The sequence below is a fragment of the Gorilla gorilla genome, chromosome 8 (assembly GCF_029281585.2).
Source record: "Gorilla gorilla gorilla isolate KB3781 chromosome 8, NHGRI_mGorGor1-v2.1_pri, whole genome shotgun sequence".
Taxonomy (NCBI): domain Eukaryota; kingdom Metazoa; phylum Chordata; class Mammalia; order Primates; family Hominidae; genus Gorilla; species Gorilla gorilla.
This window is the reverse complement of record NC_073232.2, coordinates 90,995,397-91,014,742: the sequence shown is the minus strand read 5'-3', so window position 1 is coordinate 91,014,742 and position 19,346 is coordinate 90,995,397. Positions and strand designations below refer to the sequence as shown.

At 40.1% G+C, this 19,346-nt stretch overlaps 1 protein-coding gene across 3 annotated transcripts in view; it reads right to left on the bottom strand.

Moving 5' to 3' along the window:
- The window catches only part of MPP7 (MAGUK p55 scaffold protein 7), a 259,047-nt gene that overhangs the window by 25,440 nt on the left and 214,261 nt on the right, over positions 1–19,346 (bottom strand). For all 3 annotated transcript variants that reach the window (XM_004049214.5, XM_055352420.2, XM_055352422.2), the window contains exon 12: positions 13,682–13,852. In XM_004049214.5, the coding sequence (XP_004049262.1) occupies positions 13,682–13,852 (171 nt within the window). The remainder of the gene's footprint in view (positions 1–13,681; positions 13,853–19,346) is intronic.

The window sequence follows — 19,346 nt, the reverse complement described above, 5'->3', positions numbered from 1 at the left end:
GCCCCTAGAACATGTGGATATGAAAATTAGATAATCTGCTCAAGTTAACCAATAGAAGTTGCTGGAATTCACATCTGAACTTGGCTCTTTATCTTAAGATAAAAGGGGAGGTGATGGATTCACTCTAGGTACAGTGAGTTTACGGAAAGAAAATCTTGCTCCCAAAACTCAGACAAGAGCTGCCATGTAACAGAGAGAACAGGGCTAGGGTTCCATTGTGAATGTATTCACATCGAGGTAAAACCTGAGACTGCATTGACAGGTGAGACTTCTGAGGGGAAGGGCGAAAGACGTAAGTGCTTACTGGTTGTCTATAATATGCCAGGTACCATGTAGGGGCTTACATATTTACCTATTTTAAAGGTTCAAAAAGTATTCAGAGTAAGTTCTAAAACTCACTTTTTCAAATAAATAGAGAAAATACAAGGAAAACAAGTGGTGTTGCAATGAAGGTACCTTCTAAGTACAAATAACGCAAACCCAATTATATATGTTCTCACACACATGCGTGCACACACACACACACACAGAAGCAAACACAGCAAAACACTATTATAAAATCCAAATAGAGGCCAGGCCAGGCCCAGTGGCTCATGCCTGTAATCCCAGCACTTTGGGAGGCCAAGACAGGCAGATCACCTGAGGTCAGGAGTTTGAGACCAGCCTGATCAACATGGTAAAACCCCATCTCTACTAAAAATACAAAAATTAGCTGGGCATGGTGGCACACAGCTGTAATCCCAGCTACTTGGGAGGCTGAGGCAGGAGAATTGCTTGAACCTGGGAGGCAGAGGTTACACTGAGCTGAGATGGCACCATTGCGATCTAGCCTGTGTGACAGAGTAAGACTCCGACTGAAAAAAAAAAAAAATGCAAATAGAGTGTCCCAGCCTGCCTTGTCCCTCAAGACAACTAGAACTACAGGAAGGGATGTAAATTCACCATTTCCTTAGAATGTCTCAGCTCCGGAGTGACTGCTACAGTGTGAGATACTTTGCCAAGTGAGAGTCTAGCACTTCCTTTCTTATTCTTAAAAATCTCTAACTACCAAAAAAAAAAAAAAAATTAACTCTCTAGGGAAAAAAAAAACTAGGTATATTTGAATTACTGGGAAAAAATATGCCATCTCTAATGTGATATCCTTAAATTTTGACTATATTCGATTTTGGGCCTAGGTAATATGCTAACTTTATAATCTAACCCTTACAAGCAAGCTCACTACACCCATGTAGGGTGCCAAGAACATTCAGAGGCAAATGACTTTATTTGGAAAATTTTCCCTAAATTAGGTTATTCTAGGTCATCATCTTCAAAGGTAGAAGTATCCTCCCAAGAAAGGTTAAAAATAGAGACATAATTTCAATCATTCTTACTGCAAAATTGTCCAGTGGGCCTACAAACAGCATTTTCCCAGTCAGGCCCTTGGATCAATCTGCCATCCCCACTGGAGAAGTTCTAGAGTCTCCCCTTGACTTTAAAAGACCACAGCTCAGATGCACCATCCTGTCCCGTATCCTCTTTCTAGGGTTAGGCCTAAGTTCACAACATTTTTAGTTGTCTGGTTTGTATTTGGAATACAAAATCTATTTACATTCCAAGCAATTTAGGGATGCAAACTGAGTTAGGTTTATTCATATGCCTCTGCAATAGGATAGCTTCATTTACCCCTTCGATAAAGAAATTTTTATCACAATTGGTGAAATACACTTACACGGGCATATATAAGTAGATTACTCTGTAGTTCATTTTCAACTGAGCTTGCTAATGATAAAGCGAAGAAGAGAACAGAATCTAAACAGCTCATCTTTAAATCATAGACAATAGGCTGTGGCATAATTATGATGATGACATAGTGAGTTCTTTTCACATGACAGGCATGTGTGACATGGTTCACATACACTGTTACTCATCCTCAAAACATCCCTGCAAGAAAGGTATCATTATCCTCATTTTACAGATGAGAACACTGAGACAATGAAAGGTGAGGTAATTTCCCAAAGGTCACACATCTGGCATGTGGCTTAGCTGGTGCTCAAAAGCCTGTCTGTCTAACTCAAAAGTCTGCATTCTTTCCTCTCTACCTATGATCTTATGAAAAGAATATGCCGATAAAACATGAACTCGGGTAGCTGTTGCTCTGCTGTCTGTTTATGGCTGTGAATTGGAACTTCACGGACTCTCTCATCCCCAGTCCACGCAATCCATACTTCGTGATGACTAATTATGCTCCTGGAACAGGCAGAGACGCAGGCTACAAAAAGTGGCAGAAGTCAAATCTGGTGATCTCAAAGCTCACTCTGTGCAGAATCTCTGAGAAGTCTAATATAAACTGAATGAGGATGATGTGCAGACCAGGCCTGGGCCACAGACACTGGGCATATGTGTTAGGATTCTCAATTCAGGACTGAGGAAAATCAAACACAAAGATGATATATGTAAGTAAAAGCCAAAAACGCACATTAAAAATGATTTTGGAGCTTATTAATCTGGAATTCAGGCAGTAAACTAAAGTTGGTGTGTCTCTTAGCTTTGAAAAGAAAAGAAAAGAAAAGAATGTTTATAGCCAAACCAGAAATGTAAGTAAGTATTTATCTGCTTCATCTAAAAAATATTTCATAAGAATTTATAAAACCATGTTGGAAAGGAAGAATAAAGCTGTGTGTATCAATTTGTATTACGTGAAGGTCTTGGGAAAAATGTGTGTCAATTGGATAATTAAGATAATTAGAAAAGCATAATACTACTTTAAATTCCTTTTTATGCATTTAATTAGTAACTCCTTACTGAAAGTAAGCAAATGTGTTGCATGGTTTTATAAAAAGTTTCATTCATTTTAACCAAAGTTACGTAGCCCATTTAAGGTGTCGATAAAATGTTAATATAATTTCTATTTAAGATTTTAAATTTAAGAAAACAGTCACTGTTAACTACATGCAAAGATTCTTTTATGTTTATCTTAAAAAGGTTAAAAATCTATAGCAAATTCTCAGCTTTAATTTACATAGAAGAAAGTAGACATACATGATACCTTTTCCCCAAATGATCTTGAAATTGGTTGACATTATTGCCTCAATTCATGTAATGTAATTATGAGACGTAGGGTATTTTCATTGTTCTGTTTCAGATTTTCTTTTTATTCCCCAAATATGTTTAGGTGTTTATGATTTGTAACAAATGTTTATGTATAAAAAACAAAAAGTATATTTTGATTAGAATGCTAGCACAGTATACTTTCAAAATTAATTCATAGTTGATGCATACAAGTTTTTCATTCTGTAAACATGGTCCCCCCAAATAATCTACTTTTTTTAATCTGATACAGACATATACCACAAAAAAAAGAAAGAAAGAAACAAGCCAGGTGCAGCAGTTTGCACCTGTAATCCCAGTTACTTGGGAGGCTGAGACAGGAAGATCACCCGAGACCAGGAGTTTGAGTCCAGCCTGGGCAACATAGCAAGATCCTCTCTAAAAAACAAAAACAAACAAAAAATAAAACAAAGCTAAATGAGTAGAAAAAGATTTGAGGCAATAACATCAGCGCCTAGAAGAGCACCCAAAACCATACATGCACTGAAAGAACGATTTGAAATACCAGGTATAATGTTCTTATACTGACAAAAATACAAAAAACCTGTTAATGGCCATGGTCTCAGGCATTGTGTTTTGAACCTTCAATTCTATACTTATTTACATGTTAGTGCACATTCTGAGCGAATGAATAAACATTTACTTGAACAGCAATATGTATTACTATTGTGAAAATAATTACTGAAATCAATGAAATGTCATACATGTGTATATTTTAAATGACAGTCATAAAGAATAAGCATATGGATGGGCATAATCCTATCACTTAGGGAGGCCGAGGCGGGCACATCACCTGAGGTCAGGAGTTCCAGACCAGCCTGGCCAACATGGTGAAACTCCATCTCTACTAAAAATTTAAAAATTAGCCAGGTGTGGTGCAGGGTGCCTATAATCCCAGCGGAAGAATGGCTCAAACCCAGGAGGCAGAGGTTGCAGTAAGACAAGATTGGGAGGGGGAGGGGGAGGGAGAGAGAGGGGAGGGGAAAAGGAAAGGAAAGGAAAGAAAAAGAAAAGAAAGAAGAGAAAAGAAAAGAAGGAAGGAAGGAAAACAAAAGAAAAGTAAAAAGTGGGAAGCTTATTGAAAAAGCACCATTTTTTCCACGCAGCTATTTACTCTATGCTTATATAGACTGACTAAAATACTCATCTCACTCTACTTCAAAACTATGACAAGAGTGCAATAAAATTAAGAGGTCAAAATAAAATCATCCCTGAGTGTTCCATGGCTAAGTAGACGGGGGCATGAGAAACTGCCTTACTTCAGAGTTTGCTCAGAATGGGGCCACCAAGCTCCCAATTCAAAATCTATCCTGTCTGTGTCCCCAACTCTCCATTCCCCTTATCCCATTCCACTTTACTTTCTTCCATAGACTTATCGCCCTCTAACAACTGTACAAGTGATTTTATTATTTCTTACTAATTTATTATAAATATGGTTTTGGTCCATCTTCTCCCATTAGAACATAAATGGCACAAGGGCAAAAATGTTTGTGTGCTCAGAACAGTGCCTGGCATAGCTGGTACACCGTAAAACTCAGTTGAATGAACAGATTTGTGATTTATGCCCAGAAATGAAGTCTGAAAATAAATATTTAAGATTGGCCAACGGCACAAAAAGCCAACTATGACTCCAGTGAAGATCACATTTACCTTTTACATACAAGGGTTATAATTTTAAATCCATCACATTCTCAGGAATTTCATTATGACTTTCAGTTTTACAGTTATCTATATAAAATCCTCCACAGCCAACTCTAATTCTACCAGCCTTCCATCAAAGTGCAACAAAAGATATGAGAATTCTAATAAACACACTAACACTCAAATTTAGTTTTGAGCACTTACTTTGCACTCTGCTTTATGTGGGAGGCTTTGTGTTATGCCACAGTTTTATGAAAAAATAGTGACAGTCTTATAATAAATGCCTGTTTATTCAAATTACCTCTACAAGCAGTCTTTGAGCAGCATATAAGGTTCAGCACAAAGGAGAGCAGAATAGTACTGATGCTCAAGCTAAAAATGTGAAATATACAGAAAGATTTATTATTAGTTTCTCTTGTACCTCCTAGTCAGACAGAACAAGTCGCAAATTGTCTGAATATCCACAAGATGAATTGTTGCTCTTGTTTTGGCTTAAACGTGAAAAGTGTTTTAGTTGCTTTTTAATGCCTAAGTCTTCTCCCTGCTCCCTCCCTCACCCACACACACATTATTTGACTTTATTACTTTACTTTTCAAAAAGTTGGGTTTCACTGAAGATAAGACTTGTCATGTAGGAAAATGTACTAAAAGCCTGACATTTGGTTTCAACATACTTTCTAGAAAACACTTTTAAATGCAGAAGGAAATTTAACAGAAACTGTCATTGAGATGTTTGGGTGGCTAAAATGAGGCTTAAGAATAACACATTTTCAAAATGAAGAGAAAATTATAATACTTCTGATCACAGCTCAAAGTCCTCCATTATTGTATTTTTGCCATGGTAACAACTTGGTCTATTATTATTTCTTGATCATTAAATACAAGAATAAAAACCATATAGCATTCTGATAATATAGAAAAATAATATTTTGTATTTTCTCAACAATATTTATGAAACGGTTTCAAAGCAAGCGTCACTTTTCCCAATGGCTTTGGAAACACTGGGCAAAAAATTATTATCTTTTTTTTTTTTTTTTGAGACAGAGTCTTGCTCTGTCACTCAGTGGCACAGTCTCGGCTCAATGCAACCTCCAACTCCCAGGTTCAAGTGATTCTCCTGCCTCAGACTCCTAAATACCTGGGACTACAGGTGACTGCCAACACATCTGGCTAATTTTTGTATTTTTAGTAGAGAAGGGGTTTCACCATGTTGGCCAGGCTGGTCTTGAATTCCTGACCTCAGGTGATCCACCTGCCTCAGCCTCCCAAGAAGTGCTGGGATTACAGGCATGAGCCACTGCACCCAGCCAAAAATTATTTCCAAGGAGGACTATGACACTTATACTTTTTCCATCTTCCTACACAAATACACATTGTAGGAGCCAAAGAAATAAATTCCTATGTATACAACGTTTCTATAATCATAAACTAAACAGTAAACAGTTAATTCAGGAATAACCCAGAATTTCCAAAATTTGTGTCCATGGCTTCATTACCTATTTCAGATGATAAATTTCTAGATAATCTATTCAGTGTTTTGAACACTGAGGTTCAAAACCAGTAGAAGCCTACTGATATTTGAACATTTCATGTTTATCTTATTATGTTTAGTTAATATGTAAGTCCTCCTCCTCCTCTTCCTTCTTCTTCCCCTTCTTCTCCTTCTCCTTCTTCTCCTCCTCCTTCTTCTCCTCCTCCTCCTTCTCTCCTTCCTCCTCCTTCCTTATCCTTCCTCCTCCTCCTCCTTCTTCTTTTAGACTCTGTTGCCCAGCCCAGAATGTGCAGTGGTATAACCATAGCTCTCTGTAATCTCTAATTCACAGACTCATGCAATCGTCTCATCTCAGCTTCCCAAGTAGCTGGGACTATAGGCACACACCACCTTGCCTGGCTAATTTTATTTTATTTTGTTTTGTTTTTTATAAAGATGGAGTCTCACTATGTTGCCCAGACTGGGCTTGAACTCCTAGCCTCCAGCAGTCTCCCTGCCTCAGCCTCCCTCAGCACTGGGAATTCAGGTGTGAGTCACTGCGCTCAGTCTCTTTTTTTATTTTTAGAGACGAGGTTTCACTGTATCTAGCTGGTCTTGAACTCCTGGGCTCAAGTGATCCTCCTGCCTCAGTCTCCCAAACAGCTGAGACCACAGGCATGCACCACTATGCTGGGCAATAAATATTTCTTATTAAAACCATACTAGGTGCAGGAATTGGCCTACATCTTTGCACAGATTATTTTGTTTAACCCTCAAAACAAACCTAGAAAGTAGGTGCTTTTATTATCTCAAATTTTCAGATGAATAACTGAAGCCCAGAGAAAATTTGAATTGTTCCCGTGTCATGTGACTACTGAAGGGCATCACAGGACTGGAAGGCAGCCATCTTGTCCCAGAGGCTCATCTCTCATCTTCTATATTATCCTGCCTCACAGGATATAAAGAGATGGGGATTTCTCCACGTGACAGGCTCTAAGCTTCTGATACTTCCAATGTGCCATACACATAAGCTGAAAGGGTTTCTGAGCAAGGAATACAAAGAAGAAAGCAAATAATAGGGAATACTTCTGAAGGACAGTTACATAAAACCGCCTTGGCCATCATCAGATCCCACTGTGCAGTGTCGTGCTGTACACAGGCCACAGTGGGGTAGAGGTGGAATGTTCTGTTAATGACACCCAGGGGCTGAAATTTCCAAGCCTCCAGCTGTACAGGCATTCTTGATTCTGGAAAGTTTCTAGATCTTTTCTTTAGTAGAACTATTACTAAGAAGTTTGCATTAATATACCATGCTTACATGATTTTCTTCCTCTTTTTTCTTTTTTTTTTTTTTTTTTGAGATGGAGCTTCGCTCTTGTTCCCCAAGCTGAAGTGCATTGGCATGATCTCAGCTCACCGCAACCTCTGCCTCCTGGGTTCAAGTGAGTCTCCTACCTCAGCCTCCCGAGTAGCTGGGATTACAGGCGCCCGACACCACACCTGGCTAATTTTTGTATTTTTAGTAGAGACAGGGTTTCACCATGTTGGCCAGGCTGGTTTTGAACTCCTGACCTCAAGTGATCTGCCTGCCTCGGCCTCCCAGAGTGCTGGGATTACAGGCATCAGCCACTGCACCTGGCCCTTACTCTATTTTTTATATAGAGACACAGGAAATACAATTCGCCTGAAGAGAAAATGTGATCTAACATGACAAAAAGAATAAAATGAATATTCTCCATTAAGTCTGTTCTGTTATAATCCAATTGTTACAGATTTAAGAAATACTGCCTTATACCAGCAATTGCTCCAAAATAGGAAAAGAACTTGTTAGGGGCTAAAGAGTTTCACATAAAGTTAATTTTCCTAGAGGAATTTCAGACTAAAGGCTAATAATCATAACAAATCTGTTGATCAAAACAGACAAGCCAAAACCTGAAATATTGCTGAGCAAATCCTGAACAGCAGAAAGATTAAGAGGAAACCAAAAGTTTCTAAGCCATCATTATAAGGCATACATGAGAAAGCACAAAACTGAAATACAATGCCAAGAAAAGTAGAAAATCAAAATAAATGGCAGCCAATTCACAATCACTAACCAAAGAAGGCAATGGCAACTGAACCCATTCAAACAGAGCAACAAGGCTTCTCCCTGTGTGCACAGCACAAGACCTCACAGCATCTGCATCTGAACCAGCAGCAATAGGGGAAAAGCAAAATGTACCCTAATCAATCAGGCCAGCAGCAACAGCATCATCTGGGAGCTTGTTAGAAATGCAGGCTCTCTGACCCCACCTCAGGCTACCAGATTAGAAACTGCATCTTAACAAGACCTCCAGGTGACCAGAATGCATGTTAAATCTGACAAGCCCTGGAATAGGGTCTGGAGGTCAGAGGAGAAGGGCAGGAGCTTCTCCCTCTGTATATTCTCCAAGACTACCTCTATCTATGGCAATCAAAAAACTATTGAGAGACAATCTCTGAACTCTGAAGGCAGTAGACAGATTAATGAATATAACCTTTCCTGGTAAATGGAAGACTTATCCCAGGTTGACCATGGGAAATGTGAACAAATTTGAGAGGGAAAGTCCAGGAAAATCAGCACTTCAGGAATTTATCGAAAAATGTTAAGGAGCAGGGCAGTGAAATAGTAATGACAGGTGCAGTAAGAAACCCTGCCTAGACAGTGTGCAGAATTAGCGTGTAGGAAAGAGAGAGGTGAGCCCACCAAGCCTGTTGAACTGACCTAGGGAGACCTACATTGGAAACTTGAGTTGTAGACGTGGGCAGGATTCAAGTGAACATAAACGCTTTCACTAGACTCACATCTAAACTTTCACAAAGCAAGGAGGTATCTGTCAGGAAAATGAATGAACAGTCCTTTAATCAAGGATATTTTTTAAAAAGTAAGATATTTAGATCCAGCACAGTGTCAAGTACTGCCCTAATTTTAAGATTGGAAGCCATATTCCACAGTAAGATAAGAAGTAGGGTTCTGGTGTCCACCTGCTGGGGTCTGAATCGGTTCTGTAACTTAATGCTTCAGGATCTTAGACAAGTTACCTACTTCTCTCTGTGCTTCAGTTTCTTCATCTGTAAAACAGGGAATAATAAAAGTATTTACCATGTAGTCATGATGAGGACTGAATGAAATAATACACTCATAGCCCTTAGTTACTGTTATTATATAGCATGGAGGAAGGACAGGACCCTCTTAAAAACAAGTTAAAATTTAAAAACTTGCTTGAGACTGTTTGAAAGGAGTTGGGAACAGCAGAGGGTAGTGAAACATGACAGTTAGATCTTCGTAGCAGAGAAACCTAAGAAGTTCAAACAGATATTTTGGTTGTCATTGAAGCAATGCAATTAATTATTTACTTAAGGCCTGGAAATCTATAGAGAATGAGGAAACACTCATTGGCAGAAGCACCTATCAAAGGAAATATAAACGTTCACTGACTGTGCCACTTGGGAGCATCAGTATTTAGCATCTCCAGTTTAGGACTATGTCAAGGGTAATACCCCTGTTGGAAGACAAAGGGGAAATCTCTGAGAATCAGGAATCAAACTTAAGGAATTTCAAACAGGAGACAGAAACAGCAGTCATTGCAATAGGATTGATATCACAGGGCTAGAAAAAAAAAGGCTTTAGGATTCTGCTGGGAATTAAAAAATAAAGTGAGAAAAGGGAGTGGACCAACCCAAATACCCATCAATAATACACCGGATAAAGACAATGTGGCACATATACACCATGGAATACTATGCAGCCATAAAAAAGGATGAGTTCATGTCCTTTGCAGAGACATGGATGTAGCTGGAAACCATCATTCTGAGCAAACTAACACAGGAACAGAAAACCAAACACCGCATGTTCTCACTTATAAGTGGAAGTTGAACAATGAGAACACATGGACACAGAGAGGGGAACATCACACATCAGGGCCTGCGGGGTGGGGGCAAGGGGAGGGAGAGCATTAGGACAAATACCTAATGCATGCAGGGCTTAAAACCTAGATGATGGGTTGATGGGTGCAGCAAACCACCATATGGCACATGTATACCTACGTAACAAGCCTGCATATTCTGTACATGTATCCCAGAATTTAAAGTAAAGTAAAGAAAGAAAGAAGAGAAAACAATAAAAGAAAAAAAGCAAAGCACTTGGCCCCAAAACAGAGTCCACATTCAATTCAGAATTCGGGTACCAGGAACCCAAAGGCCAAAGGGGAAACAGGGCAACTGAAGTGCGTACAATTAATCTCTTTACTGATGATTTCAGCCAGATGAATTTTAGTGCAATCAGTGATCACGGATCTGGACAATTAGCATTCAGACAGGAGAAGCGAAAATATCTCAGGTCATTCTATGATTTTTGGCTGACAATGCAATGCGGTGATATATAATTCTGGGAGCATTATTTTGCCTCAAAAGGTAGCTGGAATGATGCTGTGACATTCTTTTGTCCTGATGACCCTTTCAACTGCTGACCAGTAGGGCTGGGGTTCCATTACACAGTTTTGAGGAGGCTGATTAAGGCACACCCATGAAGAAAGGCCAAGTTGTGTCAGAGGAGTTTAAAGCTTCAGAGAGTTCCAGATCCACTGTACTGGGGAAAGCCCACCAGAGCCTATCCCCCACTGAATACAGCCCAAACCTCTGGACAGCGCACAAAAGGCAACAACCTGGGGACTCTGAAAGGCAAACAAAACCAGGCAGAGTGTAGATGGAGTCAAATCTGGAGAGGTGGTCTCCAAGATAATGAAGTTTCCCATTGTATTTTCCCTCATGCTATAGTCTCGATGTTTGTCCCCCCAAATTGCGTGTTGAAATTTGATCCCAGCATTGGAAGTGGGGCCCAAGGAGAGGTGTTTGGGTCATAAGAGCAGATCCCTCATGAACAGATTAATGCCCTCCCTGGGGTAAGGCAGTGAGTGAGTTTTCACTCTATTTGTCCCCCAAGAAAGCTGGTTGTTAAAAAGAGCCTGACATCCCACCACTCCTGCTTCCTCTCTCTCCATGTGATCTCTGCACACACAGGCTTCCCTTCGCCTTCCACCACAAGTCAAAGCAGCATGAGGCCCTCGCCAGATGCCCAAACTTCCAGCTATTAGAACCATGAGCCAAACAAATCATTTTTCTCTATGAATTACCCAATCTCAGGTATTCCTTTACAGCAACACACAACAGACTAACACGTGCCTTTTTTTTTCTTTGTTTCTTTTTTTAATTAGAGAATCTTGCTCTGTTGCCCCGGCTGGAGTACGGTGGTACAATCACAGCTAACTGCAACCTCTGCCTCCCAGGTTCAAGCAATTCTTGTGCCTCAGCTTCCCAAGAAGCTGGGACTACAGGTGCCTGCCACTACACCTGACTAATTTTTATATTATTAGTAGAGACAGGTTCTTGCCATGTTGGGCAGGCTGGTCTTGAACTCCTGACCTCAAGTGATCCTCCTGGCTTAGCCTTCCAAAGCGCTGGGATTACAGGCATGAGCCACTGCGCCCAGGCTCACTGCCATTTTATTACATGTCTCTCCCCTTGGCTGAGGAGAAGAGGCAACAGGGACAGAAGAGATGTTGCTGTGATCTGTGCTGGTGAAGGAGGCGGCACAGAAGGGACAGTGAGGTGGGAGAGGAGCAGGAGGTCTCAGGTAGCCCCACTGAGCTGGGAAATGCATGTTCTCTCAGCAACCTCTGTAAGGATGAGAAGCAGGGCACTGTAATCTATAAATAAATTCTTCCTCCTCCTTGAGGAGGCTCAGTATAAATGAATTAGGAGATGTGGACATTATTAATAAAGGAAATTTTGAATTTCTTTTGAAGTATGTGAATATGTGTTTCAAAATAATGCGAACAATCTTAATATGTAATGATGCTAGTGTTCACTTCCAGGACCTACAGATGTGAGAAATTGCATCATTTCCCATGAGTCACCCACCATCTCTCAATGAACAGCATGGGTTGTAACCTTTCAAAGGACTCCATCTTACTAAAATGGGGTAATTCTCAGCTTCTCCATTGATTCTCATTTCCATAAGTATCATCATGAGTTTATAAAAGAACAATTAACAAGAGTGATATGGTTTGGCTCTGTGTCCCCACCCAAATCTCATGTTGAACTGTAATTCTCAATGCTGGGGGAGGGACCTGGTGGGAGGTAGCTAGATCACAGAGGTGGATTTCTCCCATGCTATTCCCACGATAATGAGTTCTCATGAGATCTGATGGTTTAAAAGTATGTGGCACGTCCCCTGTCGCTCTCACTCTCTCTCTCCCCTGCTGCCATGCGAAGCCCGCTCCTGTTTCCCCTTCGCCTTCTGCCATGCTTGTTAAGTTTCCTGAGGGCTCCCAGTCATGCTTTCTATATAGCCTGTGGAACTGTGAGTCAATTAAACCTCTTTTCTTCATAAATTACCCAGTCTCAGGTAATTATAGCAGTGTGAGAATGTACTAACACTAAGAGACACCATGCTCTTCTACTCCAAAACTTTTCTAAAATCATTGGCTTTGATCCTGGAAGTTTAAATATCTCTCGCTACATTTTTAAAGAAATGCATTGAGGATGAAGTGAAGATACATGGAGCTTGTGGCTACTCACATCTGTGAAGGGTGCACAAGATAGATGCTAGGATGCAAATCTGAGCCAAGGCAATCGATGTTTGTGAAAATACCCACATTCCTTTATTAACTACCTTTTTATTTTGAGACGGAGTCTCGCTCTGTCACCCAGGCTGGAGTGCAGTGGTGCGATCTTGGCTCACTGCAACCTCCACCTCCCAGGTTCAAGGGATTCTTCTGCCTCAGCCTCCTGAGTAGCTCGGACTACAGGACTGTGCCACCACGCCTGGCTAATTTTTGTATTTTTGTAGAGATGGGGCTTCAATGTAGAGATGGGGCTTCACTGTAGAGATGGGGCTTCACCATGATGGCCAGGCTGGTCTCAAACTCCTGACCTCAAGTGATCCTCCCACCCTGGCCTCCCAAAGTGCTGGGATTAAAGGTGTGAGCCACTGCACCCAGCCAATTATCAACTTTAAAGCGACTTTGCTGACTCTCTAGCTTGAAATATCCTAGAACTCTGCTGTAATACTTTATTTCACTGAAGGTCTAAATGCCATCTGAAGCTTGTACCATGCTGCTGCCTCAAAATGCTTTGAAACGAACTTGCATTGTGTTAAAAAATATTCACTTCTATTATTTAATTGCCCTGATGTATGCTTCATATATTACAACACTGTTTGCTATCCCCACTTGACAAAGGTTCCACTAAAACGACAGTACCATTCTTCAGAAATGTCTTAAAAGTCTCTGCAAGTCAATTACGTACAAAAAACTAAAGATTTTGTTTCAGAGACAAGACAAAAGGTGTTGAAGGGGAGGAGATTTTTAGCTTGAAAACTTCAAGTATGATTCACTTTGAAGAGAAATTCTTACTAGCTCACTCATTTCCTCAGAATTACTCACAGAAACAAGCACTTACCAACCAAGACAACGAGTCTGTATTTTTCATTAGTTTGTCGCCGATACGGTGTCACTTCTTCGTATGTGGGTACGTCAGCTGTGTCGTACTGATCACTCTTCTTGCATTCATACATGGATTTATTTGTTTTCTTATCTTTTCTACTAAGACGAAAACTTCTTCTAAAACCAGCTGCAAATATTAAAATAAATATATTTTTAGTAACATCAACCAAAAAAGAAACCCTCAAAAAAAAAAACCCTCAGAGTTGGGTTGGATTTTATTTACCATAATATTGGGTTTTTAAAGTTAAAACCCTAACGTTTTAGAGACAGGGTCTCACTCTGTTGCCCAACCTGGAGAGCAGTGGCGCCATCACAGCTTACTGCAGTGTTGAACTCCTGGGCTCCAGCGATCCTCCCACCTCAGGCTCCCAGGCAGCTGGGATTACAGGCACACATCACCATTCCTGGTTAATTTTTAAAATATTTTGTAGAGACAGGGTCTTGCTATGTTGCCCAGGCTGGTTTGAACTGCTGGCCTCAAGCAATCCCCTCACTTTAGCTTCCCAAAGTGTTGGGATTACAGGCATGAGCCACTGTGCCCGGCCTATTCATCATAATATTGTTAGAAATGCATTCAGTAAGAAAAAAATAATAGTACACAATTTTATAAAAACAATAACTTAGATTTAATATTTATTTATGTAGTTATAATAATGTAAATTTTATTTGGTTTAAACAATAAAGAGCTCTGTTGAAAAATCATTGAGTAAAATAACTATAATAAAGCAAAATAAGTCAAAAATCATAATTTATCAAGAACTGATTGGTAAACACATTTGATATGAAAAAGTTAAAAACACTGTAAAAGCATTTTAAATGTAAACAATAAGTTCTCTCATTCATGAACATGAACAAAGCTTCTATTACATCCTAAGCATAACCTCACAACGTACCCATGGCACAGGCAGCATTTATTGTTAAACAAAAAGAAAACTAAATTAGGAAGTGTGTAGTGTAGCGTGTGCTTATGCGTCAGTCAGGCTGACAGAACAAGGCTCACCCAGTCAACAATTAGTTGATTTTCAGCAAGTCAGTTAACTTTAACTGGACTCCAGGGGATGGAATAAATGATCAAGCCTCAGGTTCTTTTCTCTAATGGAAATTCTATGCTTTCATAATGTGACACATATGAAATTAAGAAATAGAGCCAGGCACGGTGGCTCATGCCTATAATCCCAGCACTTTGGGAAGCCAAGGAGGGCAGATCGCTTGAGCCCAGGAGTTTAAGACCAGCTGGGGCAACATGGAGAAACCCCATCTCTACTAAAAATGCAAAAAAATTAGCTAAGCGTGGTGGTGCACACATGTAATCTCAGCTACTCGGGAGGCTGAGACAGGAGAATCACTTGAACTCAGGAGACAGAGGTTGCAGTGAGCCAAGATCGCACCACCGTACTCTCGCCTAGGTGACAGAGTAAGACTCCATCTCAAAAACAAAACAAAACAAAAAAACCCTTATATATATTTTATATCAGCTGCAAAGTTCAAAATAAAATGCAAGTACATTTTAAAGGTATAAAAATACATTCTCTTCAAAAAGAATATTCATCAACTTTGATAAATAGATAACTTTTTTTTTTTTTTTTTTTTGAGATGGAGTTTTGCTCTTGTTGTCCAGGCTAGAGTGCAATGGCATGATCTCGGCTCATTGCAACCTCTGCCTCCTGGGTTGAAGTGATTCCCCTGCCTCAGCTTCCCGAGTAGCTGGGATTACAGGTGCACGCCACCACGCCCGGCTAACTTTTGTATTTTTAGTAGAGACGGGGTTTCACCACATTGGCCAGGCTCATCTCAAACTTCTGACCTCAGGTAATCCGCCCTTCTCAGCCTCCCAGATTACAGGCATGAGCCACCATGACCAGCCATAGATATCTTTTTTATAAACAGAGGTATTTTGTAACAAAATGAAAAAAATGTAATAACTAATCTGTGTGGATTTTAGTGAATATAGTCAGCTGTCTGAATCTGTGGGTTCCATCCATGTGGATTTAATCAATTATGGACTGAAATTTTTTAACTGTATCTCTATTGAACATGTATTGAGTGTTATTTCATCTGTATTGAGACTTTTGTCCTTGTCATTATTCCCTAAACAATAGAGTATAACAATTTACATAGCATTTACATTGTATTAGGTATTACAAGTAATCTGGAGATGATTTAAAGTATACAGGAGGATGTGCATAGATTACATGCAAGTACACATTTTATATCAGGGGCTTGAGCATCTGCAGATTTTGGTTATCCAAGGGGGTCTTGGAACCAATCTCCCATGGATATCATAGGATGACTGCATAAAGGAAATGAATAATTGTTACCATTGGGTTTAAGAAATTAGCAGGATTCAAAATAAAGGAAATGTGAAACAATTACCAATGACTAACAATGGTTTTATGTGACTCACCTTATGGATTCAGAGTTTGATAAAAATTGATCAAGATATTAAGGACAGAGTGACTAAAGTTTATCTGATAACATGTTTCTGTGGCCCTCTAAGAGTCACTCTGATTTTGAGAAGATATTTGAGTTGAGAGAAAAGGTTATTTATAAAGGATCTAAAACAAGGAAGACAGTTGTTCTAAAGCTCCTTTACAAAGGTAAAGAGGAGAAGAGAACAGGACAAGTTGTAAACACATGGGTGTCTTATGAGACAAGAGATGACATCTGAGGAAAGCTAGAAGGTAAATACGTCCCTCTGGCCCTAGGATGAGAAAAAGAGGTGGGATTATAAAATCACACATGCAGAGAGGATTCAAACTTCTATGTAAAGCACCAGAGAAAAAGTTATTACTCTTTGTTCATCTTGTTTTCTAGGTTGTAGGGAAAGCTTCATAGAACCCAGAAAAGGGACCCCCCCCTTTTTTTTTTTTTTTTTTTGAGACAGGGACTGGCTCTGTTGTCCAGGCTGGAGTGCAGTGGCAGGATCTCGGCTCTCTGAAACCTCTGCCTCCCAGGCTCAAGCCATCTTCCCACCTCAGCCCCCTGAGTAGCTGGGACCACAGGCATGTGCCACCACACCTGGCTCAATTTTTTTTTTTTTTTTTTTTTGAAGAGATAAGGTTTCGCCATGTTGCCCAGGTTGGTCTCGAAGCCCTGAGCAAAAATGATCCGCCCACCTCAGCCTCCAAAAGTGCTGGGATTATAGGCATGAGACACTGAACCCAGCCACCTTCCTATCACAGACATAACACACTACACCAGAAGTAGCCAAGGTCTTTACAACTACCCCTTGTGCTTGAGCACAGTGGTTCTCAGACAAGGGTCTCTTCCTAATTGCAGAATTTAGTTATCCCAAACCAACCCCAGCACCTACTCTGTCACGGATGTGTGCTGGCCCAGACTGTAATCCAGTATTAGCATGGCTTCTGGTTTAGAACAAAGACGATACATGAGCTACTCTAACAACAAAAGTTAGAATGCTGATATTTCACAGCATTATAATTTCATGTTTCCACAGCTCTTGCCTCATGAGAGGCAATTACAGAATAAGCAGGTAGAACTATAAATTCCTTTATAATTATTCCCTGTATGGAGGGAGGCTTGCTGTCAAGTCTCTACAAACTTTTGGCACAGGAATGGATATAACAAGAACATAAATGCTTCATCCACAGGAAATAACATCCAAAAGTAAAAACCTGACAAATTTCTGATGAGCAAATCACAGCTAAATCTTGAATTTCAATGTGCTTACCTAATTAAGCCTTTAAAATTCACTTAAGTTTTTACTTTCCTTTTTTTTTTTTTTTTTTTCTTGAGACAGGGTCTCACTTCTGTGGCTCAGGCTGGAGTGCAGTGGTGCAATCTCAGCTCACTGCAGCCTCTGCCTCCCAGGTTCAAGCGATTCTCATGCCTCAGCCTCCTGAGTAGCTGGGACTACAGATGCCTGCCACCACACCTAGCTAATTTTTGTATTTTTAGTAGAGACGGGGTTTCTCCATGTTGGCCAGGCTGGTCTCGAACTCCTGACCTCAGGAGATCCACCCGCCTTGGCCTCCCAAAGTGCTGGGATTACAGGCATGAGCCACCACACCCAGCCAAGTTTTTACTTTCATCATAAACAATGAAGAGTTAGTGAGGAAAAGAGAAGGTAATCAGATCTCTTAAGGTGATGTTGCACGAGTGTCAAAGATGGGGACCATGTAGCATAGACAGTTGGGTGATGTCAGTTGTGCAAGGCTTGCTACAGAACAGTTGCTTGATAAACGTTTACTGAATGGAAGTAATTTTAAAAGGCAGCAACAAAAACCCTACTATCATTCCTGTTTCATCTGCTTCATGTAAATTTCAACAAAGAAAGCATGACACATTAGGCATTTTCTAAGAGTTAAAATTCTAAAAGATGTCAAAGGCTAACGCTCTGCAAACAAGAAAGCCTTAGAGCTGGAAGAAACTCTGGAGGTCATCTGAGTCTGCTCCCCGCGGGGCAGCCATACGCTGCACTTGTTCACGTCAGTTTTTCAGTAGCAACACCAATCAATTCACACAGGTTATGAAGCTTCAGTGCCTTGAACGATATTTTACAATGCAAAGGAGCAAAGGCAGTGAGGTCACCACAGGGGTTCCATGGGAGCAGCTGGTCACTGATTGTTACCAAGCAGAGGCTGGCAGAGGATCCGGACCAGTACCTAGGCTCTGCTGACTTACTTCTCCACAAGGCTCATTTCCTCTACTTTAAAATACAGATTATAGTAGTATCTGCCTCACAAGGTGGTTAAGGATTAAATAATTCATGTAAAGCTTTCGGTCCCATCTGTGGCATATGGTAAGTGCTTTACATGTTAGCTACAGATTCATGCTACAATGCCTCCAACTACTTAAAAGAACCTTGAAGGCAGGAACATGTATCCCTTGTAGTCCCACAGCACGGTGTCTAGCAAAAATAAAAAAAGCGGGGTGAGGAGGGGGAGTTAAGAGGCTCACTAATTAGTTTCAAATTGACTAATAGTATAAAACAGATAAAATGTTAAAATTAAAGCCAGATTTAAATATGTTAAATATTGTAGATGCCTAAAGTACTTTATTAAGTATTAAGACATTTTAAATACAACAGAAAGAGCCAGGTGTGGTGGCACATGCCTATAATCCCAGCTACTCGGGAGGCTGAGGCACGAGAATCACTTGAATCCAGGAGGTGGAGGTTGCAGTGAGCCAACATTCCGCCACTGCACTCCAGCCTGGGCAACAGAGCAAGACCTTATCTCTAAATAAAGAAATAAATAAGTTTAAAAAATACAACAGAAAGGCTTAGTATGTATTAACTATTTTTTCATTTGTCTTCATAGATTCTCTTTCTAGGGATATAGTTATTTGTTACCATATTTACATTGAAAGAAAGTATCCTTTCCTTTGGTCTTACTTTTTACTTACTCCCCTGATTCACAAATACATATTAATGCTCATATTTACATACACACACATCTGATATACATACACGCATATGCATATATATATATATACAGAAACATATATACATGTACATACATATATATGTATACACATGCACAGACAGGGTGAGAAGAAGGAAAAATTGCCAGCCCAGACAACCAATAAAATAGCCAGAACAAAAGATACAGCAAGAGTTGTGAAATTCAGAGTATTTATTTGTGATGATTTTTCAGCCT